General features: G+C 45.0%; 1 protein-coding gene across 1 annotated transcript in view; it reads left to right on the top strand.

The window, feature by feature from the left end:
* The window catches only part of RPA2 (replication protein A2), a 112,643-nt gene that overhangs the window by 86,634 nt on the left and 1,254 nt on the right, over positions 1-24,755 (top strand). The window contains exons 6-8 of the mRNA XM_075333965.1: positions 3,105-3,218; positions 16,508-16,627; positions 23,084-23,178. Coding sequence (XP_075190080.1) covers positions 3,105-3,218; positions 16,508-16,627; positions 23,084-23,178 — 329 coding nt within the window. The remainder of the gene's footprint in view (positions 1-3,104; positions 3,219-16,507; positions 16,628-23,083; positions 23,179-24,755) is intronic.

Raw genomic sequence — 24,755 nt, 5'->3', positions numbered from 1 at the left:
AAAGCAAGATTACTCCCCCAAAATAAAGGGACAGAGTATAATCCACAAAAACCGAAAATTCCTATTACCTTAAAAACATAGTCTTTATTTTTTATTGGACATATATGCCACAAACAGAGTACATACATAAAGTGATAAAAATGTATTAAACTGATTTTTGAAAAGAAAGGTGAGAAAAATAATTAATCCTTCTCTCACCCTTCCTTACATACGGGGGTCGGCGTCCTAATTGACCATGACGCCCCCGTTCCTCGTCAACTGTCGTCCTAAACTGACCCTCCACTCACTCTGAAGAAGATATCCAGTGTGTCTAAATAACAGTGGGTAAGGTGCAACACCAAAGATAAAGCCCACAAGATTATATGCACACATAGATTGTGCAAAGGAGGGAGTTATGTCTGTCACTAATAATCAGTCGCAGACTAGTAGGGATAGGCCAGACTACGTCCTCAAGTCGACACACAATGATTATCAAATATTGACTTAAGCTGTTTTACGTCCAGGATTCACCCTACGCGTTTCGCCCCATTAGTTAGCAAATAGGGGCTCATCAGGGGTATAACAGCATGGATCCTTGAAACACAAGCTTCAAACCAAAATAGAGTCGCACCAGGACCAATAGATAATATGGTACATCCTCCAAAAACACTAATACTATAACACCACTTGATGCACCTGGTAGCTTGTTACTGAACGTACAGTCTAGATCAGGTTCAGGCTAAAGCTGGGTTCACACTAAGCGACAGCGACAATGACGTCGCTGTTACGTCACCATTTTCGGTGACGTAACAGCGACCTTGTAAGTCGCTGTTATGATCGCTGCTTAGCTGTCAAACACAGCAGAAGCAGCGATCATAACGTCGCTGTGCTACATGTGCAGAGAGCAGGGAGCCGCGCTTAGCGCTGGCTCCTTGCTCTCCTAGGTACAGTACACATCAGGTTAATTAACCCGATGTGTGCTGCAGCTACATGTCACAGTGCAGAGAGCAGGGAGCCGCGCGCACTGCTTAGCGCTGGCTCCTTGCTCTCCTTGCTACAGTATACATCGGGTTAATTACCTGATGTGTACTGCAGCCACATGTGCACAGAGCAGGAGCCGGCACTGGCAGCAAGAGCGGAGGCTGGTAACGAAGGTAAATATCGGGTAACCATGGAAAGGTCTTCCCTTGGTTACCCGATGTTTACGCTGGTTACAGCTTACCGCAGCTGCCAGACGCCGGCTCCTGCTCCCTCTGCTCGCTTCATTTCGTCGCTCTCTCGCTGTCACACACAGCGATGTGTGTGTCACAGCGGGAGAGTGACGACCAAAAAATGAAGCTGGTCATTCAGCAACGACCGGTGACCTCACAGCAGGGGCCAGGTCGTTGCTGGATGTCACACACAGCGACAGCGACGGGACGTCGCTGCAACGTCACAGAAAATGGTATCGTAGAAGCGACGTCGTTGTCGCTGTGTGTGACACCAGCTTAACTTGCCGCAATAGACAAGTTCATGCATCCAGAAGATAAGTCATGTAGAGTATGCAACCCAGGCTTTCAAAGCATAATACAAGCTGAGTCCTTAGATACCGTTCAAGCCCTCTTAATAGCATCAAGGAGAAAATCCCCAGGTAACGGTATGTACTCCATCTGGGCGTTCCGTTACAGAGTATAATCCAGACAGATGGTAGGCGATTTTTTAGCAAAGTTTCCAACAATAGTAACTTACATACTGATAAATTTAAACAATAATATTGTAAAATGCACGTTCAAGCTTTAAGTATGCAATAATGTAAATGCATGCACATTACATATCAATTTACTGTAGAATAAGCTACAGTACAACTGAGTATGCAATAGTGCATAAAAGCTATAAGTAATCAATAGTCAATGTAGATATCCGTGTGTCATGTATTGCATACATGCACATAAAAGTAGGGTTTCAAAAGAATATATTTTATCAGTAATATAAGCTACTATTGTTGGAAACGGTCAATAAAGTGTCCGAATATTCAGAGGAAGTTCCCAAACTTGCCTAGCTTCAAAAGCTGATCAAATGCACATGAAAAATTTGTATAAATTTACACAAAGGAAGTCGAAACAATGAGATTTTTGTTAAATTCATTAAAATATCAACAGTTAGAAAAAGAAAACTATACTATGCAGTTCATAAAGTGTAATTCTTTTAAAAGTGCAGTAGATGGCAATATAGTAAAGTACATTTGAGGTAGATGATAACTAAAATAGTGTTTTTAAAAATACATGTACAATTTATATCAAATGTAGTATATCTACATATTATTCACCAAATGTAATGCCCTACAGGTACAATGGGAAGCAATACCATATATAATCAGGTACTGTGCGAGGCACAAGCTATCTTCAATGTAATATAGCGTAAAAATGAGAGAATTGGGTTACCTCATCAGTAGTCCAGTGTTGTCCGTACCCACAGGTAGCCGGTGGTCTCTCCACCCCGACACGTGTTTCGCCCTGCTTCCTCTGGGGGCATGTCAGGGACGGGGGAATGTGGCAACTTGCTTGCAATGCCCAGGTGTGACATGGCTTACCCTGATCCCAATCACATCTTAAGCCCTGATCCGTCAAGCCCAGCATGTTGGTGTCAGACTCTTCTGATGCATGAAGAGGCCAGCCTCACCACTATTCCAGTCAGGGACTGGTGTAAGATTTGTGTCCTAAGGAACGCTACAGCCTGTCATGAATTAGACAAGTTGCGATGTCACGCCAGTATTTCACCCATTTGGCAAAACTGGCTTCCAAATAGCAAAATTCCACATTCTAACAAATTTTGCAACTTTCCGGAGTGATTTATGCCAGATTTCTGCTGTAATTGCTTTGATAAATCAGGGTCTTGGTGTCAACTTTAAAATTTGAATTCAATATTGTGGTATTTGTGACAAGATTTTAATTTTAAATGCTAAACAAAAACTTACAATATTTCTGCCTTGTAAATGTCACTTTCCCTCATTTTCAGAATTTACAATTTGTGAATAATCCCAGATTTTCCTTTTACACCCCCCCCCTTTTTTGTGTGTGTGCATGATCCTCAGCTAGTTGAAGCTTTAAATTCAGTTGAATAATGTTTTCCCTTTTTGTTTTTACCAGAATAAGAAAAGTGTTGTTGCCTTTAAGATTGCACCTATTGAAGACATGAATGAGTTTGTATCTCATATGTTAGAAGTCGTCCAGGCTCACATGAGTCTCAATGCCCAGAGTCCCGTAAGTTCACCATCGACACAAAACAAGTGTTAATTTGGTGTATTGTTTTCTGATCTTTTGATGCCAGGTTGATATGATGCATGCATGACAGAAAATGGATACGTTTTATAGTCATTTCATTTACGCTTCCTCACCTCCATACTCTGTGAGATACGCAAAGGGTGTCGAGGATAGGACGTTAATGGAGCAGGAAATGGTAGTGTAGGGGGAGTCCTTAAATGGGGTTGTCCAGGTTCATCACAAAAGTCTGCAGTGCAGTCACTGTGTGACTTGTGAAACTTCGGTGCGAAAAATCTGTCCTGGGACCATAGCTGGGGATGAGATTAGTCTGGCATGACACTGGCTAGATTTTCCCAGAACTGGTAAAGGTGGTTGAGACGTCTCTCCCTATCTACACACCTGAAGGAGAGACCTGTCAGTCACCAGGAACAGAGCGGCACTAGACTAGTCTCTTCTTTAGCTATGGTCCGTGGCCGGCTCTTTAGAATGTACAGTTTACTTTGATTGTCTTGTACCCAAAGTTCATAAAGTGAACAAGTGCATTTATTGTGGAATAAACTATGTTACTTATGTCTTGCGTGTGATGTTTTTCATGTATGCCATTTAATCCCTTCTCCCCAATTTTTCCAATTATTCAGTTTTGTTTTATCCTCCCCTTCTTCCAAGAGCCATAACATTTATTTATATATTTTTTTCCCCCATTCGTATAGCCATTTGAGGGCTTATTTTTTGATGGACGAGTTGTACTTTTGAGCGACCTCATTCATTCTGCCCCATATTGTACTGGAAAATGAGAAAAAAAAGTTCCAGGATTGGTAAAATTACAAGTGAGGTGCAGTTGCAAGATGGTGTGTTTTGTTTTTTTTTTTTTTTTTTTTTTTTTTGTTTTTTTTTTTTTATATTCACTGTTTGTTTTTAAAAGCTGACCTAACATTATGACCCCCAGGTCAGTACAAGTTCGTAGACACCAAATGTGTAGTTTTAACTTTTATTTAAATAGTGAAAACAAAAATTCAGACGTTTGTCAAAAAAGTGGAATTGCACTTTTGTCTCAATTTTCCAAGATCCGTAGGGTTCTCATTTTTCTGGATCTGGGGCTCAGTGATGGCTTATTTTTTGTGTGTTGAGCTGGCATTTTTAATATCATTTTCACGTAGTTGCAATGCTGTTGCATTTTAATTCAATATAGCGGTGATCGAAGATGTAATTATGCGTTTTAGAATTTATTTTTTCTCACTACGCCCTGTACTGATCAAATTAAGTGATTTTGATCAGGCATACCTGAATGCAGCGATACCAAATATACCGTATTTTTCGCTTTGTAAGACGCATTTTTGTTCCCCCAAATTTTGGGGGAAAGTAGGGGGTGCGTCTTAAAAGCCGAATATACGGGGATATATATATAATATATATATATATATATATATATATATATATATATATATATATATATATATATATATATATATATATATATATATATATATATATATATATATATAATACACTGCAGGGTCCAAGGGAGGTGGGGGCAGCTCTGGAGCGCAGGTGGACGCTGCGGGCTGCAGCCTTTGATCTCCTGCTCCCACTCATATAATATGCACAGCCGCTGTCCATCTCCGTGGTGCTAAAACCGCACCGCAGTGATGGGCTGGGGGAGCGGTCAATATTATATGTCCCTGCGCCCCCCTATGATGGCACATGCCCCCCCTTTGTTAGATATGGCCCCCATGCTGCTGCTCATTCTAAAATAAAAAAGCTTTACTTACCCCCTCCAGCGTTTCTCCCCGGTGTCCCTGCTTCCACTGTGATCAGACACCCAGAGATGAAGTCACTCTGCTGTGCCGATCACATGACCGGAACCAGGAAGTGGAGGAACAGAAGCACGGACGGAGACAGGAGGGAGATCAGCGCTGGGGGAGGTAAGGAAAGTGTTTTATTTTACTATGGGCAGCAGCATGGGGGCGATATCTAACACAGGGGGACTTGTGCAATCCATAGGGGGCGATATCTAACACAGGGGAAAGTATGCAATCCATAGGAGGCCATAGGCAGCACAGGGGAAAGTATGCAATCCATAGGGGGGCATAGGCAGCACAGGGAAACTTATGCAATCCATAGGGGGCCATAGGCAGCACAGGGGAACGTATGCAATCCATAGGGGGCCATAGGCAGCACAGGGGAACATATGCACTCCATAGGGGGCCATAGGCAGCACAGGGGAACGTATGCAATCCATAGGGGGCCATAGGCAGCACAGGGGAACGTATGCAATCCATAGGGGGCCATAGGCAGCACAGGGAACGTATGCAATCCATACTGGGCCGTAGGCAGCACAGGGGAACGTTTGCAATCCATAGGGGGCCATAGGCAGCACAGGGAACATGTGCAATCCATAGGGGGCCATAGGCAGCACAGGGGAACGTGTGCCATCACAAGGGGGCTATATTCAATATAAGGGGGCCATATCCAGATTAAGGGGGCTAATTTTAGGATGGGGGGCTAATTTTAGGATGGGGGGCTGTGAGGTACATATACCCTATATGATTTGTTAGACAGACACTGGCATTATAAGATGGACCCCATTTAACATTAAAATAAATAATTCTCTTTTCCTTCACCAAATTTGGGGGTGTGTCTTATAATCAGGTGCGTCTTATAAAGCGAAAAATACGGTATGTATTTTTTATTGTTTAATTTTCAATGGGGCAAAAAGTGGGTGATTGGAACTTTTAGTGTGGTCTTTTTTTAAAAAATTTTTATTTCTAAGCTAACTGTTAATTTTTTGTTTATTCTACTAATACACTCCCCCCCCCCCAGGGAATTTATGCTTACACACGTCAATTGCTTTTCCTAATCAGAGCGATGTTTCAGCAACGTGATCGTGTTAAGGGGCAGTCGATGGCGGTGAGGGAACAGCAACAGAGCACTTTAGATTGCTCTGTTGGAGTTTGACGACACGATCTAAGGAGTTAACAGGTGTCTCCCCTGTTAGCTGCACATGTCTGCTGATCTGATCAGCAGACATGTGCAGGTAATAATGTGGTCTCATCACTCAAGCCTGCATGAACGGGACAGACACTGCCCAGGGCTTACTAGTACGTCCTTGTTTGTGAAGGGGTTAAACTCCTTATACACAATTTTAGTGGCTGTACACTTTAGTAGAAATTTTCTAATTTCCATACAATTAAGGATGCCTTTTGTAGATTTTATACCAAGCCATCCTGTGCTACTCTGATTTTCTGTGCTCTTCATGACCATACAAAAATGTGGGCAAATAAGGCTGCATCACATACAGTGCCTACAAGTAGTATTCAACCCCCTGCAGATTTAGCAGGTTTACACATTCGGAATTAACTTGGGATTGTGACATTTGGACTGTAGATCAGCCTGGAAGTGTGAAATGCACTGCAGCAAAAAAGAATGTTATTTCTTTTTTTTTTTTTTTTTTTTTTTTTTTTAAATTGTGAAAAGTTTATTCAGAGTGTCATTTATTATTCAACCCCTCAATCCACCAGAATTCTGTTTGGTTCCCCTAAAGTATTAAGTATTTCAGGCACAAAGAACAATGAGCTTCACATGTTTGGATTAATTATCTCTCTTTTTCCAGCCTTTTCTGACTAATTAAGACCCTCCCCAAACTTGTGAACAGCACTCAAACTTGGTCAACATGGGAAAGACAAAGGAGCATTCCAAGGCCATCAGAGACAAGATCGTGAAGGGTCACAAGGCTGGCAAGGGGTACAAAACCCTTTCCAAGGAGTTGGGAATACCTGTCTCCACTGTTGGGAGCATCATCCGGAAGTGGAAGGCTTATGGAACTACTGTTAGCCTTCCACGGCCTGGACAGCCTTTGAAAGTTTCCACCCGTGCCGAGGCCAGGCTTGTCCGAAGAGTCAAAGCTAACCCAAGGACAACAAGGAAGGAGCTCCGGGAAGATCTCATGGCAGTGGGGACATTGGTTTCAGTCAATACCATAAGTAACGTACTCCACCGCAATGGTCTCCGTTCCAGACGAGCCCGTAAGGTACCTTTTACTTTCAAAGCGTCATGTCAAGGCTCGTCTACAGTTTGCTCATGATCACTTGGAGGACTCTGAGACAGACTGGTTCAAGGTTCTCTGGTCTGATGAGACCAAGATCGAGATCTTTGGTGCCAACCACATACGTGACGTTTGGAGACTGGATGGCACTGCATACGACCTCAAGAATACCATCCCTACAGTCAAGCATGGTGGTGGCAGCATCGCGCTTTGGGGCTGTTTCTCAGCCAAGGGGCCTGGCCATCTGGTCCGCATCCATGGGAAGATGGATAGCACGGCCTACCTGGAGATTTTGGCCAAGAACCTCCGCTCCTCCATCAAGGATCTTAAGATGGGTCGTCCTTTCATCTTCCAACAAGACAACGACCCAAAGCACACAGCCAAGAAAACCAAGGCCTAGTTCAAGAGGGAAAAAATCAAGGTGTTGCAGTGGCCTAGTCAGTCTCCTGACCTTAACCCAATTGAAAACTTGTGGAAGGAGCTCAAGATTAAAGTCCACATGAGACACCCAAAGAATCTAGATAACTTGGAGAAGATCTGCATGGAGGAGTGGGCCAAGATAACTCCAGAGACCTGTGCCGGCCTGATCAGGTCTTATAAAAGACGATTATTAGCTGTAATTGCAAACAAGGGTTATTCCACAAAATATTAAACCTAGGGGTTGAATAATAATTGACCCACACTTTTATGTTGAAAGTTTATTAAAATTTAACTGAGCAACATAACTTGTTGGTTTGTAAGATTTATGCATCTGTTAATAAATCTTGCTCTTGTTTGATGTTTGCAGGCTCTAACTTATTTGCATCTTATCAAACCTGCTAAATCTGCAGGGGGTTGAATACTACTTGTAGGCACTGTATATATTCTATATGGTGAAGACAGAACAGCACTGGAAATGCAGGAGAATGGCTTTGTGTGGGTGACAAAGACTCTTCTCCAGAGTGTAAAATAACTTATCTTCATGTGATCATTTTTATTTTTCGTCGTCCTGTGCACTAAATACCCTCCGAATATTCCTTTGTGGATGTAAGCTTCTACCTAGCCTGCTACAAGCTTATCTGTCTGTCCTGAGAGTGAGTGAATTATGCAGCCATTTAGATATCTCTGAGATAGGAGCACAGTGCTCATGACTGCGCTGCCTGATGATTTAAGGAAGCAGTCAGGGAGGTCTGGCACTGCTTAATAAATTGATTAGATAGATAATATATAATATCTCATACGATTTTTATATCCAAAGATCTTTAACCATATCAAACACATTACATCTCCCCACAAGCTATACGAAAAGATTAACGTTATACATATCGTGCACAGATCTCTTAAGTACAATACTATAGTAATTACACACTACATACCGACTTTACAAATATTGTATTTATACAGTATACACACATACAATAAACACAGTATATAGAAACACATATAGTTGAAACTAGAAGTTTATATACACTATCTAAAAAGACACATATGCATGTTTTTCTCACTATCTGACATGAAATCAGAATAAACCTTTCCGCCTTAGGTCAATTAGGAATCAACATTATTTATATTAGCCAAATGCCAAAATAATGAGAGAGAGAATGTTTTAAAGGGAAGGTGTCGCAGTTTATTATTTTTGTATTAAAAATAGTGATTATGACAGCAAGTATTTTTAATACAAAATTAAAATCTCTGCTTATTTAGTTTTTATTTCATTCTAATTTTACTGGAGGCACTGGGGGCTGCCATGCTGGACTTGCTGTGTGTAACGACAGTAAACTCACTCTTTTATGGCAGCCCCTGTGCATAGACTCTGATGGTCGGAATCTGAACCCTAGGCTTATTACAGGAGAGCTCCCTGCTGTGAAATGGACGCGCCCCCTTGGCTGTCCAGATCACAGCAGAGGGAGGAGATCAGCGTCATCTTTCTGCAGCTCACTGCGGTCATGCTATGTGCTGAACTTTTCCCCCTGTCACCCATTCGGCCCGTAGGAGTATTGTACCGCCACCCCTCCCACCCGCCGCCGATGCTACCATCTCCAATGAAACCCCCACGCTCTCCCACCATGGCCTGTCACCTGTCGGCCTGTGAGTGTAGTGTACAGCCCCCCTCCCTCCCCGGCCGCAGCGGGTGTGTTTGTGCTTGTGTGTGTTTGGCAGAGCATTTTGTATGTGCATGTGGCAGAGCATTTTGTGCGTGCATGTGGCAGAGCATTTTGTGCGTGCGTGTGGCAGAGCATTTTGTGCGTGCGTGTGGCAGAGCATTTTGTGCGTGCATACGTGGTAGAGCATTTTGTGTGTGCGTACGTGGTAGAGCATTTTGCGTGTGCGTATGTGGCAGAGCATTGTGTGTGCGTACGTGGCAGAGCATTGTGTGTGCGCGTGCCTGGCAGAGCATTGTGTGTGCGTGCCTGGCAGAGCATTGTGTGTGCGTGCCTGGCAGAGCATTGTCTGTGCGTGTCTGGCAGAGCATTGTGTGTGCGTGCCTGGCAGAGCCTTGTGTGTGCGTGCCTGGCAGGGCCTTGTGTGTGCGTGCCTGGCAGAGCATTGTGTGTGCGTGCCTGGCAGAGCATTGTGTGTGCGTGCCTGGCAGAGCATTGTGTGTGCGTGCCTGGCAGAGCATTGTGTGTGCGCACCTGGCAGAGCATTGTGTGTGCGCACCTGGCAGAGCATTGTGTGTGCGCACCTGGCAGAGCATTGTGTGTGCGCACCTGGCAGAGCATTGTGTGTACGTGCATGTGGCAGCATTTTGTGCGTACGTGTGACAGAGCATTGTGTGCGCGCGTGCCTGGCAGAGCATTGTGTGTGCGCACCTGGCAGAGCATTGTGTGTACGTGCATGTGGCAGCATTTTGTGCGTACGTGTGACAGAGCATTGTGTGCGTCCGTGCCTGGCAGAACATTGTGTGTGTGTGCGTGCCTGGCAGAGCATTGTGTGTGTGCGTGCCTGGCACAGTATTGTGTGTGTGCGTGTGCCTGGCATAGCATTGTGTGTGTGTGCGTGTGCCTGGCAGAGCATTGTGTGTGTGCGTGCCTGGCAGAGCATTTTGTGCGTGCACGCATGTGGCAGAGCATTTTGTGCGTGCGTGCATGTGCCAGAGCATTTTGTGTGTGTGTGACTGGCAGAGCATTGTGAGTGAGCGTGCGGCAGAGCATTTCAGGTGGTCGTGCATGCAGAGCATTGCACAGTCATGCTGCTCGGTCACAAACGCAGTATATACACAGTGTTTACACGATATATAGTATATACACACAGTATACAGTATATGGTATATAGTATGTACACACGCTGGCTCCGCCTCCTTCATGCTGCTTGGTCACACACACAATATATACACAGTGTACACACGGTATATAGTGTATATACACACAGTACATGGTATATAGTATATACACACGCTGGCTCCACCTCCCCTCATGCTGCTCGGTCACACACACAGAATTTACACAGTGTTCATACGGTATATAGTATATACACACAGTATATAGTATATACACACAGTACATGGTATATAGTATATACACATGCTGGCTCTGCTACCCTCATGCTGGGTGCTGTCACACACAGTATATACACAATGCATACACACACACACACACACACACACAATGCGGGCGTGCATGTGGCAGAACATTGCAGGTGTGCGTGCATGTGGCAGAGCATTGCTGGACCGGGGCGCGCAGAGCGTTATGTGGGGAGCACAATGCAGCTGTCCTTGGTGACACTTTAGAAATTTGTGGTCATCAACAAAATGGCTCTGCACTGTGTCCCTACACTTCATTCTCTCTTATCTGTTGGAAACACCCAGGTTGGGAGGGGGAGGTGTGATATCACACACAGGAGAGCAGATTCTGCCCATTTTACTGCAGCTGTAATCCAAGCTTTTTCTACAGTGGGATTTTTGTAGGATTTCAGCAGCTGCTCCCCCTAGTGTTTAAGAGTGGAAAATATCAAACTTTTTTTTATTTTTTTTTCATAATTTGCAAATAATAATATTTATATAAAACATTAATACTTTACATTTTTTCAGTTATTGAAATTTCTTTTTTTTGGGCATGACACCTTCCCTTTAAGGCATTTTTAGATTTCATTAGTATTTGGTACCATTGCCCTTTTAAAGGGAAGGTATCGTCAAAGAAAAGAAAATAAATAATAAGAACTGAAAAAATGTAAAGTAATAATGTTTAAATGTTTTGTTTAAATATTATTTTTTTTAATTGTGCAAAATTAAAATAACAATTTTAAACGGCTCAGCAGACAGTATCACACAGGAGAGGATTAGATACACAGCTCAGCAGATAGTATCACACAGGATAGGATTAGATACGCAGCTGTGCAGACAGTATCACAGGATAGGATTAGATACACGGCTCAGCAGACAGTATCACACAGGAGAGGATTAGATACACAGCTCAGCAGATAGTATCACACAGGATAGGATTAGATACGCAGCTGTGCAGACAGTATCACAGGATAGGATTAGATACACGGCTCAGCAGACAGTATCACACAGGAGAGGATTAGATGCACAGCTCAGCAGACAGTATCACACAGGATAGGATTAGATACACAGCTGTGCAGACAGTATCACAGGATAGGATTAGATACACGGCTCAGCAGACAGTATCACACAGGATAGGATTAGATACACGGCTCAGCAGACAGTATCACACAGGATAGGATTAGATACACAGCTCAGTAGACAGTATCACACAGGATAGGATTAGATACACAGCTGTGCAGACAGTATCACACAGGAGAGGATTAGATACAGAGCTCAGCAGATAGTATCACACAGGATAGGATTGGATATGCAGCTGTGCAGACTGTATCACAGGATAGGTTTACATACAGCAACTCGGCAGACAGTATCACACAGGATAGGATTAGATACTGTCTGCTGAGTTGCTGTATCATACAGGATAGGATTGGATACACAGCCCTGCAGACAGTTTCACCGGTACACACACAGGCCGACAGGTGACAGACGGAAGGGTGTTTTTGGAGACGGTAGCAGCGCCGAGGCACACAGAGGCAGCAGAGGCGCACACACAGCAGCGGCAGCAGGGGTCAGAGCGGAGGGAGGGGTGTCATTGCAGACGGTAACAGTGGGGGGGAGGGGCGGAGGTATCAGCAGTAGCGGTGGCTGGGTAGAGCGAAGGGAGGGTGTGTCATTGGAGTCGGTAGCGGGGGCAGAGCGGAGGGAGGGGGTGTCATTGGCGATGGTAACGGCGGGGGGGAGGGTCCATACTCACACATCCCGGCGGTTGACAGGGGTTAAGTGGAGCAAACCGCATACGCTGTGAGCTCCACAATGATGGCATCGATCTCCTCCCTCTGCTGTGATCTGGACAGCCCAGGGGGCGCGTCCAGGTCCCAGCAGACGCCAACTGTAACGTTAGCAAAGGGGTCGGATTACGACCCCTGTTCTTTGCACAGGGGCTGCCATAAAGGAATGAGTTACTGTCGTTACACACACACACAGTAAATCCAGCATGGCAGCCCCCAGTGCCTCCAGTAAAATAAGAATTAAATAAAAACTAAATAAGCTGCGATTTTCATTTTGTATTAGAAATACTTGATTTTATAATCACTATTTTTAATACAAAAATAAAAAACCGAGACACCTACCCTTTAAACTGTATGACTTGGGTCAAATGTTTTGGATCTCCTTCCACAAGCTTCTCACAATAGTTGGTAGGAATTTGGGCCTGGCAGAGCATTGTGTGTGCGCGCATATGGCAGAGCATTTTTTGTGCATGCATGTGGCAGAGCATTTTGTGTGTGCGTGACTGGCAGAGCATTGTGAGTGAGCGTGCGGCAGAGCATTCCGGGTGGTCGTGCAAGCAGAGCATTGCACAGTCATGCTGCTCGGTCACAAACACAGTATATACACAGTGTTCACACGATATATAGTATATACACAGTATATAGTATATACACACAGTATATGGTATATAGTATGTACACACGCTTGCTCCGCCTCCTTCATGCTGCTTGGTCACACACACAATATATACACAGTGTACACACAGTCCATAGTATATACACACAGTACATGGTATATAGTATATACACACGCTGGCTCCACCTCCCCTCATGCTGCTCGGTCACACACACAGAATTTACACAGTGTTCATACGGTATATAGTATATACACACAGTATATAGTATATACACACAGTACATGGTATATAGTATATACACATGCTGGCTCTGCTACCCTCATGCTGGGTGCTGTCACACACAGTATATACACAGTGCATACACACACACACACACACAATGCGGGCGTGCATGTGGCAGAACATTGCAGGTGTGCGTGCATGTGGCAGAGCATTGCTGGACCGGGGCGTGCAGAGCGTTATGTGGGGAGCACAATGCAGCTGTCCTTGGTGACACTTTAGACATTTGTGGTCATCAACAAAATGGCTCTGCACTGTGTCCCTACACTTCATTCTCTCTTATCTGTTAGAAACACCCAGGTTGGGAGGGGGAGGTGTGATATCACACACAGGAGAGCAGATTCTGCCCATTTTACTGCAGCTGTAATCCAAGCTTTTTCTACAGTGGGATTTCTGTAAGATTTCAGCAGCTGCTCCCCCTAGTGTTTGAGTGGAAAATATCAAACTTTTTTATTTTCTTTTTTCATAATTTGCTCAATTAAAAACAAATAATAATATTTATATAAAACATTAATACTTTACATTTTTTCAGTTATTGAATTTTTTTTTTTTGGGCATGACACCTTCCCTTTAAGGCATTTTTAGATTTCATTAGTATTTGGTACCATTGCCCTTTTAAAGGGAAGGTATCGTCAAAAAAAAAAAAAAAAATAAGAACTGAAAAAATGTAAAGTAATAATGCTTAAATGTTTTGTTTAAATATTATTTTTTTTAATTGTGCAAAATTAAAATAACATTTTTTTTTAAACGGCTCAGCAGACAGTATCACACAGGAGAGGATTAGATACACAGCTCAGCAGATAGTATCACACAGGATAGGATTAGATACGCAGCTGTGCAGACTGTATCACAGGATAGGATTAGATACACAGCTCAGTAGACAGTATCGCACAGGAGAGGATTAGATACACAGCTCAGCAGATAGTATCACACAGGATAGGATTGGATATGCAACTGTGTTCTCACAATAGTTGGTAGGAATTTGGGCCCATTCCTCCTGACAGAACTGGAGTAACCGAGCCATGTTTGTTGGTCGCACCTGCCTTTTCAGCTTTGCCCTTTAAATTTTCAATAGGATTGAGATCAGGGCTTTCTGATGGCCACTCCAAAACATTGACTGTTAGCCTAACGCCACATTGTAACCAGTTTGGCAGTATGCTTTGGGTAATTTGGAAGACTCCTTTCCACCCAAGCTTTAAGTTCCTGGCTGATGTCTTGAGACAATGCCTCAGTATTGCCACATAATCTTCTTTCCTCCTAATGCCATCTATTTTGTGACATGCACCAGTCCCTCATGTAGCAAAACAACCCAACAACATGATGCTGCCATACCCCATATTTCACAATTCTGGTGCTTGGCCCAGCTCTTCCCGATTTTGTAATATTTATGGGATTGAGGTCACCTGTGAATTGACAGCTGGCCTAAAGTGCAGGGGTTAGTAATGGATAGGTGTCTTATCAAATGCCCCCATAATGATGACCATACACACACACACACACACACACACACACGTTTTTGACTAAGGACTGCCCCACACTCCCTCATTCACCAATTTATTTATTTAAAAATACTTGAAGTTCCGACATAATCCAATTGAGGAGTAACGAATCACACTGCATTTTTCACAAATTTATTAATTTGAAAAACAATACTCGAAATTTTGACATAATCCAATGGAGTAATGTTCCACAACGGCTATCTGAGAACATTCTCAAAACGAGGCTCCAGAGGTCACCGCCTGTCAGAGGCAGGTCTGAAATTTTTCCTGCCGCTAAGCGGTAGTGACCTTTTGGATCCTTGCTCTGAGAACATTCTCAGAACGAAGCTCTATAGAAATCGATGGGCATCATGGGACATATCACTGAGAAGTCATTGAGTGTTTTCCTTCACCCATGTCTTTTCTACACCCACTCAGCCCTGTGGTATGAGTCAAACCCATCCGAGCATCCGACACACCAGAGCATCTTGGTGCTCACTCATCACTAATTATTACACAGCACTAAATTTATAGACTTTATTTTAATATTTAGCCTGTGTGAATTTGATGCCACATCTGGTGAGAAATTCCTGTCAACACCTTTATGCCTTGTGCGCACAGTGCAGTTTTTGATGCAGTTTATTGCCCAAATCTGCATGTCTATCCTTATGCCAGAAAAGTCAATGAGAATTCAGAAATGCTGTGCGCATATTGCCTCTTTTCTCCTTGCAGTTTTAGGTACAGAAAATATCAGCAGCATGTCAATTCTTGATGCATTTTTTTCAGGCTTTTATTTAGCCCTTCCAGCCATTGGTTTCACAAACACATGGCACAAAAACTCAGCGTGCCAACGTGCGTACATGCCCTTAGAAATATATTTGCCTGTAAAAATCAGTGATGTGTTCAATACTTATTTTACCTGCTGTGTATACGTACACACTTTTATGTAAGGCTATTACTCTTATTTACTCATACTGCATGCTGCTTATATGAGATCTCTTTTCCTATCACTCTCACAAACACACTGTAATGCACTTATTTTATTCATGAATTACCGTCGTGGCCACTGGGCCAGAGTCCTGTCAGGCTTCTTACTATGATCAATAGAGGGAGTTTTTTGGGTTTGAGAAATAATGAGGAAAATTAAAAAGGATTCTTGTCAGGCTGGAATTTAGTAAGGGACTATTTGAGCACAGCATTGGGGAAGGAGACTATGAAGGCAGTGATGTGGCGGCTGAGCCAACGAATGAGAGGCACTTCTGTCACATGGGCTTGCTTTTAACCCCTCCCATAATCTTTTGTTTAGTTTATGAAGGGGGTGCAAGCAATCAGAAAACATGTAAAAAGGTCTTATTTATTCAAGTTATCCACTCTTCATGATTTAGGACGTACCGTTACATCCTAGGTCGTGAAGGGGTTAAGGAGGCAGGCAGGGAGTTCTGCCATTGCTTACTTTCTTGACTATGGACTGCAAGGTTTACACAATTTTCATCTTGTTAAAAACTATTTTCTAACCCTAAACATTCAATAATTATGCTCTTTTCATGTAATTGACTCTAATCTTGTGATTGACACACACAACATTTTTTTTTCTTTTTAATGTAGCCTGGAGGTGGGGGAACTTCTACGGTGCTCAGTACACCTAGCCGAATGGGAAATACTGGCGGAAGCTTTACAGGAGGAAATGATATGCAGACAAATGGACTGACACCACATCAAAGTCAGGTAATTAAAAGCATGTAGATCTGCTATTCTTTAAAGTTGGCCATAGTTGTAAAGTTCTGCCCACAATCCAATTCTATAGGTTCGCAAACTTACATTTTTAGTTCAGTAAACATAACTCTAAAAGGGAACTTATCACCAGATTTGGCGACTATAAGCTGTGGCCACCATCGGTGGACTCTCTTTTATACTGCATTCCAGATTACTGTATATTAGAGCCCAGTCTGTAGAACATTAAAGACTTTTATTATACTCACCTAGAGAGTGGTCCGGACTGATGGGTGTCGCTGCTCTCATGTCTGGCAGTGGTCTTTCTGCAGTGGTCTCCGGCCTCCTTTTACCCAGCCCATTATGGATGGCGTGCCCTACATCATGCACACAGGACGGCACTGACTTGTGCAGGCGCACTTTGATCTGATCTGCTCTGCTTAGGGCAGAGCAAAGTACTGTAATGAGGAAAGGTTAAAGATCGCCCGCGCATGCACACTACAATACTGTGATTTGTACTGAGCAGGGCAGATCAAAGTGTAACTGCCAGAGGCTGCATTCATCACAGTGTGAGGAGAGAGACAGCACACGGGGGAGGGGGAACACAGCTACCTGGGGCCCATACATCATACTGAGCTGAGGACACAGTCAGGCAAACAGCGCTGACTGTGTCCTACACCGAGAGAGAGCAACCCTGTTTGTCCAGGACCTCGACACATACAGGGCACAGATAGCAGCACACAGGGAGCGGGGGAGAGTACGGAATGGAGGGAGGGGGCAGGGAAAGATGAGAGGGGCGGGGGCTCATCGCACTGTACCTCGTCAGCAGCAGGGCGGAAACGTGTCAGCTGTGATGCCCGTCAACTAAGTCCAGGAGCCAGCACAGGCAGCGATCAGCAAGGGGGTCACAGGCCTGCACGCTGCAAGAAGGATCAGAGACCGCATGCAGCCTAAAGGCAGTAAGACCACCGCACTACAGGATGTGTGGGAGGGAAGGGTGCAGGGGAAGGTGGGCTGTGACTCCACGCACTGTACCTGCCCAGCAGGGCAGTAGCATGAAGTCTGCTGTGTGGCCGTCAACAATGTGGTCGTGACGTCACAGGAAACAGCAAAATCGCGGCAGGAGCGGTCACATGACCACTCTGAGCCGGGGAGAGGGGCTTGACAGCAGGGCAGGTAGGTAGTCACTATTTACTTACTTGCCCCAATGTAGCCCAATAGTGTAATGACAAGAAAAAGGCAAACTATGCCGGATAACCCCTTTTAAACTATGTTCACACTAAGTTTTGTGAGGAGCTCAAACACAAGTTTTTCTAGTTTTACAATCAGAAATATTGGTTAGTAGTTAGCGGCCCTGTCACCGGATCAAGTGGCCAGTTTTTGCCCTTTCTTTAGAGAATTGAGCATTTTTTTTTTTTTTTTTTGTGCACTTATTTTATGGTCTTTAAAACAGGACTTTGCATACAGAGTAATATTGCAAAGCAGCCTAAAGACACGTCACCAGAGAATCCTGAGAACCGCACCCCCTTGTGAAGATTATTAAAATTAGCACTGAAGAAAAAGAATAATCATGGGAGTAGCAGGAAAAATAAGAGAAAACTGGCCACTTCTGACCTGGTGATGGGTTCTCTTTAAGGATTTACCGTATTTTTTGCTTTATAAGACGTACCTAGGTTTTAGAGGAGGAAACTTAAAAAAAAAAATTGAGCCAAATAGTGTGCTAAAACATTTTAATAAAATATTAAAAAAAGCATTATTTTAACAATTTAGACTCAACAGGAGGGTCTGTTATGGGGGGATCTGTGGATGGTGCACTGCTGTGGGGGACCTGTGGATAACGCACTGCTATGGGGGACCTGTGGATGACACTGCTATGGGGGACCTGTGGATGACACTGCTATGGGGGACCTGTGGATGGCGCACTGTTATGGGGGACCTGAGGATGATGCACTATTATTGGGGACCTGTGGATGACGCACTATTATGGGGGACCTGTGGATGACGCAGTATTATGGGGACCTGTGGATGATGCACTGTTATGTGGGATCCGTGGATGACACGGCTATGGGAGACCTGCATGATGCACTTTTATGGGGATCTGGGACTACCACCCCCCTCATCCTTAGGAATACACCCATGTACTGTATACCATACATGGCTGTATTCTGTAAGATGAGGGGGGTGGTAGTCACATTTACACTTTGGCCACTACATTAGTCCCTCCCTGGAGTGTTTACACTAAAGGACTACAGCCCCCATCATCCTTCAGAATACACCGATTGATACAGTAAATTCTGTAGGCTGATGATGGGGGTTGTGTTCCCCTTCAGTGTTTTTTGCTCACCCATTAGGACCCTTCGTTCAACTGATAACATTTGTCAGGCTCAGCTCACTGATTGGTGGAGGCAGCTCTGCAGAAGTTGTCTCCACCAATCAGCATCCAGCCCTAGCGAGGAGAGGGAGAATCGTTCTTCTCTCTCTCCTCTTTCTTATGATAGTCTCCGTCTGCTGCGGAGATCTAACATGGAGCCCGCGCATGCGCAGATCGCGATCTTCGAGAGCCGCAATCTCTATCTGCGCGATGGACTTCAGGAAAATGGCTACGGAAGGCAGCGCATGCGCAGATGGAGATCTCGCTTCTCCGAGATCTCCATCTCTGCCTGCGTCACCTCCGCAGCCATATTCCGGAAGTCGCGTTGGAGGCAGCGCAGATAAAGATTTCGGCTATGGCGGCCGCCACCGCAGCCGATTGCCGGGGGATCGATGGCGGCCGCCACCGCAGCCAATTGCCGGGGGATCCATGGCGGCCGCCACCGCAGCCAATTGCCGGGGGATCCATGGCGGCCTCCACCGCAGCCGATTGCCGGGGGATCCACGGCGGCCGCAGCCGATTGCCGGGGGATCCATGGCGGCCGCCACCGCAGCCGAATGCCGGGGGATCCATGGCGGCCGCCACTGCAGCCGATTGCCGGGGGATCCATGGCGGCCGCCACCGCAACCGATTGCTGCGGGATCCATGGCGGCCGCCTCCGCAGCCGATTGCCGGGGGATCCATGGCGGCCGCACCAGCCTCCTGTGACTCACTCCACCGCCGCATTACTGCCCGGTAAGTTACATTCACTTTGTAAGACGCACCCCTATTTCCCCCACAATTTTGGGGGAAAAAAGTGCGTCTTATAAAGCGGAAAAATACGGTACATCTATAGTGAGCTAAAATCTTGCAAGGGTCCACTTTGAATTTGCTTATGCACTGTGTCACAGTGATGGTCTTTATGGGTAGAAGCTTTATGGTGATGTCTGACTAGCGAAATCGAAAACACTGAAGTGTTGCTTTAATGAATGATGGTGATCACACAAACAAAATGTATGAATTCTGATCACTTCCTTCTCTTCCCAAAGTTGTGCCTCTTATCAAGCATACAAAAAATGGTTATTGGGTATATAAAGTAACTGGTGATGTCCCTTTCTTCTTTACAAGCTGATAGCTTGATTTTTTTTCCATTTATAATGAAACTGCATCCATGCTAGCACTGTCTTTCCATGTCCATCACTCTGATCATTTCCCTTTTCCTCCCGTGGTTTTTACTGTTGTCATGCATGGTTTTATAGTGCATCTGCCCATACAATTAATATAGCAGTAAAACTTTGAAAAAAATGCTTACCTATTACTATTCCCCCTCACAATTACGTAAAGTGCCCTTATCGCATTGATTTTTGGGTGCCCTGTGACTTTTGCATTCTAGAAAAAACTGATGTCCAAAAATGCCAGATGGGTGGTCCTTTTAATTTTTAACCTATACCTTGTGCCCAAACAGCAGTTCACGTCCACATATGGGGTCTTGCAATAACTAAACACAAACTGTGAGTTGCTTCTTTCCTATTTCCTCTTGTGGAAATCAAATTTGAGATAAATCTTTTTTTTATTAAAGGGAACCTGTCAGCAGAAATTTCGCCCAAAACCTAAAAGATTCCCCCTCTGCAGCTCCTGGGCTGCATTCTAGAAAGGTCCCTGTTATTATTGTGACCCATGTGAGACCAAAAGAAAGACTTTATAAAGTGGTACCTTTTTGTATTCAGATACTGTAAATGTGACACGGGGGCGGGCTTTCTGGCGTCCGTTATTCTGCCTCCTGGTCCTGTATGCCGCCCCCATCGCTCCTTTCCATAGCTGATGCACCGCCCACTGCTCCAGCCATCCCCGCGCATGCCCAGTGCCAGTCTCACAGGACTGAGCAGTGTGACCGCTGGTGACGTGTGCGCAGGCAAGTGATTATGGGCGGGGCTGTGATTGTTATCAGCAAGTACCCGCCCATAATCTCGTGAGCGCGCAAACCTCACCAGCGGTCACACTGTGCTCAGGGTAGTGCTAGACTGTATGGGCTGCTTCCAGGGATGACGTCCCTTTTGTCACGTGATAGGGGCGTGTTCAAAATACTATCACGTGACAAAAGGGACGTCATCCCTGGAAGCAGCCCATACAGTCTATTTATTAATATAATAATATTTCTGGATTGAAATGAGGTTTATTGTACTAACAGAAAATGTTCAATCCGCATTTAAACAAAATTTGACCGGTGCAAAAGTATGGGCACCCTTATCAATTTCTTAATTTGAACACTCCTAACTACTTTTTGGTGACTTACTAAAGCACTAAATTGCTTTTATAACCTCATTGAGCTTTGAACTTCATAGGCAGGTGTTTCCAATCATGAGAAATGGTATTTAAGGTGGCCACTTGCAAGTTGTTCTCCTATTTGAATCTTCTATGAAGAGTGGCAACATGGGCTCCTCAAAACAACTCTCAAATGATCTGAAAAAAAAAGATTATTAAACATATTTGTTCAAGGGAAGGATACAAAAAGTCTTCTCAGAGATTTAAACTGTCAGTTTCCACTGTGAGGAACATAGTAATTAAATGGAAGAACATTGGTACAATTCTTGTTAAGCCCAGAAGTGGCAGGCCAAGAAAAATATCAGAAAGGCAGAGAAGAAAAATGGTGAGAACAGTCAAGGACAATCCACAGACCACCTCCAAAGACCTGCAGCTTCATCTTGCTGCAGATGGTGTCAATGTGCATCGGTCAAAAATACAGCGCACTTTGCACAACGAGAAGCTGTATGGGAGAGTGATGCGAAAGAAGCCGTTTCTGCAAGCACGCCACAAACAGTGTCTTACATTTAGCTATTGGATTTTTCATGTCAGTATTCACACAGCAGTTTCTGCTTTTCATATATTCCCCTTACATAGTCACTGGTGTGCATACCTTCTCTACATATAGTGTAGATTTTTTAGGTTTTTGCACCCAGTTCAGACTCAGAATTGGTGTTCCAGACGTTATTTCTTAATTGGTCATACAATAAGGCGTTAAGCATGGAGGTAAAAAAACACGGCATTCCAAGAAAAGCACTTGCTACCCACAGTAAAATTTGGTGGAGGTTCCATCATGCTTTGGGGCTGTGTGGCCAATGCCAGCACCGGGAATCTTGTTAAGTTGAGGGTCGCATGGATTCAACTCAGTATCAGCAGATTCTTGACAATAATGTGCAAGAATCAGTGACGAAGTTGAAGTTACGCAGGGAATGGATATTTCAGCAAGACAATGAGCCAAAACACTGCTCCAAATTTACTCAGGCATTCATGCAGAGGAACAATTACAATGTTCTGGAATGGCCATCCCAGTCCCCAGACCTGAATATCATTGAAAATCTGTGGGATGATTTGAAGCGTGCTGTCCATGCTCGGCAACCATCAAACTTAATTGAACTGGAATTGTTTTGTAAACAGGAATGGTTAAATATACCTTCATCCAGGATCCAGGAACTCATTAAAAGCTACAGGAAGCGACTGGAGGCTGTTATTTTTGCAAAAGGAGGATCTACAAAATATTGTCACTTTTATGTTGAGGTGCCCATACTTTTGCACCGGTCAAATTTTGTTTAAATGCGGATTGCACATTTTCTGTTAGTACAATAAACCTCATTTCAATCCAGAAATATTACTCAGTCCATCAGTTATTAGATATATGAAACTGAAATAGCTGTTGCAAAAACCCAAGTAGTTATAAAGAAAAAAGGTTAACATTAATAGGGGTGCCCAAACTTTTTCATATGACTGTATAACATAAAAGTCCTGTATAACCCCTTTAATGATTTAAGAATTATATTGAAACAACCATTTTGTATTCTACAGCTTATACTTGTACAAAACAATGTAGCCACGTGACTGATTGATGTGGACTTCTGTTTTGTCAGCCATTTCACTAGGTTTAGTGCTTGTCTTCTTCTCTATGCATATCACACACTGGTAGTACTATCCCTCTAAATGTTGAGATAAAACTCAACTTTATTCTCACCTTTACTTTCAAGGTATCACTGGGATGGGTAACACTTTTTAGAACGGTTTGATGCACGTTGCCTGACACTAAACTATTGTGTAAGAAAAACACTGTTTGTTTTTTTTCTAATCTTTAGATTTTGAATTTAATAAAAAGCTGTAAGGGAAATGAAGGCATGGGCTTCGAGGAATTGAAGGCAAGGCTTCATGGAATGAACATTAATACCATTAAGTAAGTAAATGTATATGGATACTTCATTACACCCAGTCAGTAAAGTCTTCCTAATTTACATTGACAGCAGGAGAGTTGTCATATAGTTGAACTGTGCACTACTATCTATACATATAATTGCCTTATTCTGTCTGTCTGTCTTGCTCCAAAATTGTGTCCTTACAGTGACAACCGTCGGATTGGCCGCTGGGCTCGGCCTGGCCCTGCCCCCCCCCACACGGATTGTCCGCTGGGCTCGGCCTGGCCCCGCCCCCGCATGGATCGGCCGTTTGGCCAGGCCACGCCCCCGCATGCGGTGCCGCTAGGCCACGCCCCCTCACGCTGTGTCGCTAGGCCATGCCCTCACGCGGTGCTGCTAGGCCACGCCCCTCACGCGGTGATGCTAGGCCACGCCCCTCATGCGATACCGCTAGGCCACGCCCCTCACTATGCCGCTAGGCCACGCCCTTCACGCGGTGCCGCTAGGCCATGCCCCTCACGCGATGCCGCTAGGCCACGCCCCTCACACTATGCCGCTAGGCCACGCCCCTCACACTATGCCGTTAGGCCACGCCCCCTCATGATCCCGCTAGGCCACGCCCCTCACACTGGTGCTAGGCCACGCCCCTCACACTGGTGCTAGGCCACGCCCCCTCACACTGCCGCTAGGCCACGCCCCCTCAAACTATGTTGCTAGGCCATGCCCCCTCACTATGCCACTAGGCCACGCCCCCGCACTATGACGCTAGGCCACGTTGGGCACCTGTACACCTCCCCCCAGGACAACTCCTCCCATTATACTCCTATTATACTCCTCCTCTGAGGGGTTTGCAGCATGGGGGATGGAGCACGATGGGGAAGGAAGCATGGGGGATGCAGCACAATGGGGGGGTGCAGCATGGGGGGTGGACCATGATGGGGGGTGCCCAGAATGGGGGGATGAAACACGATGGGGGGTTCGCAGCATGGGGGATGGAGCACGATGGGGGGTGCAGCATGGGGGATGGAGCACGATGGGGGGTGCCCAGAATGGGAGGTTGAAACACGATGGGGGGTGCGCAGCATGTGGGATGGAGCACTTTGGGGGGATGGAGCACGATGGGGGGTGCCCAGAATGGGGGAATGAAACACAATGGGGGGTGCCCAGAATGGGGGGATGAAACACGATGGGGGGTGCGCAGCATGGGGGATGGAGCACGATGGGGGGTGTGCAGCATGGGGGATGGAGCACGATGGGGGGTGCACACCTCCCCCCAAAACACACACCGCCACACATGCACCGCACAACACACCACACACACCCCCCTACAGACACCCACACACACAGACAACTCCGCACACACACAACACACAAACACCGCAGCACACACAAATATAGGCACATACCGCGCAACACACACACATTGCATAAAACATACCTCCCCCCAAAACACACACACGCACCCCACACCCACACAAGCCGCGCAATACACACAGCAGCACACACAGACAACACTGCAGACACACAGCGCTCCACAAACAACGCAACACACACAACGAAACACACAAACAACACCGCTCTCACCCCCCCCCCACCCAGACAACACCCAGAACATTTA

Source organism: Anomaloglossus baeobatrachus, chromosome 2 (genome assembly GCF_048569485.1).
Source record: "Anomaloglossus baeobatrachus isolate aAnoBae1 chromosome 2, aAnoBae1.hap1, whole genome shotgun sequence".
Classification (NCBI taxonomy): domain Eukaryota; kingdom Metazoa; phylum Chordata; class Amphibia; order Anura; family Aromobatidae; genus Anomaloglossus; species Anomaloglossus baeobatrachus.
The sequence above is the reverse complement of the archived record's forward strand: the minus strand, read 5'-3'. Positions and strand labels throughout refer to the sequence as shown.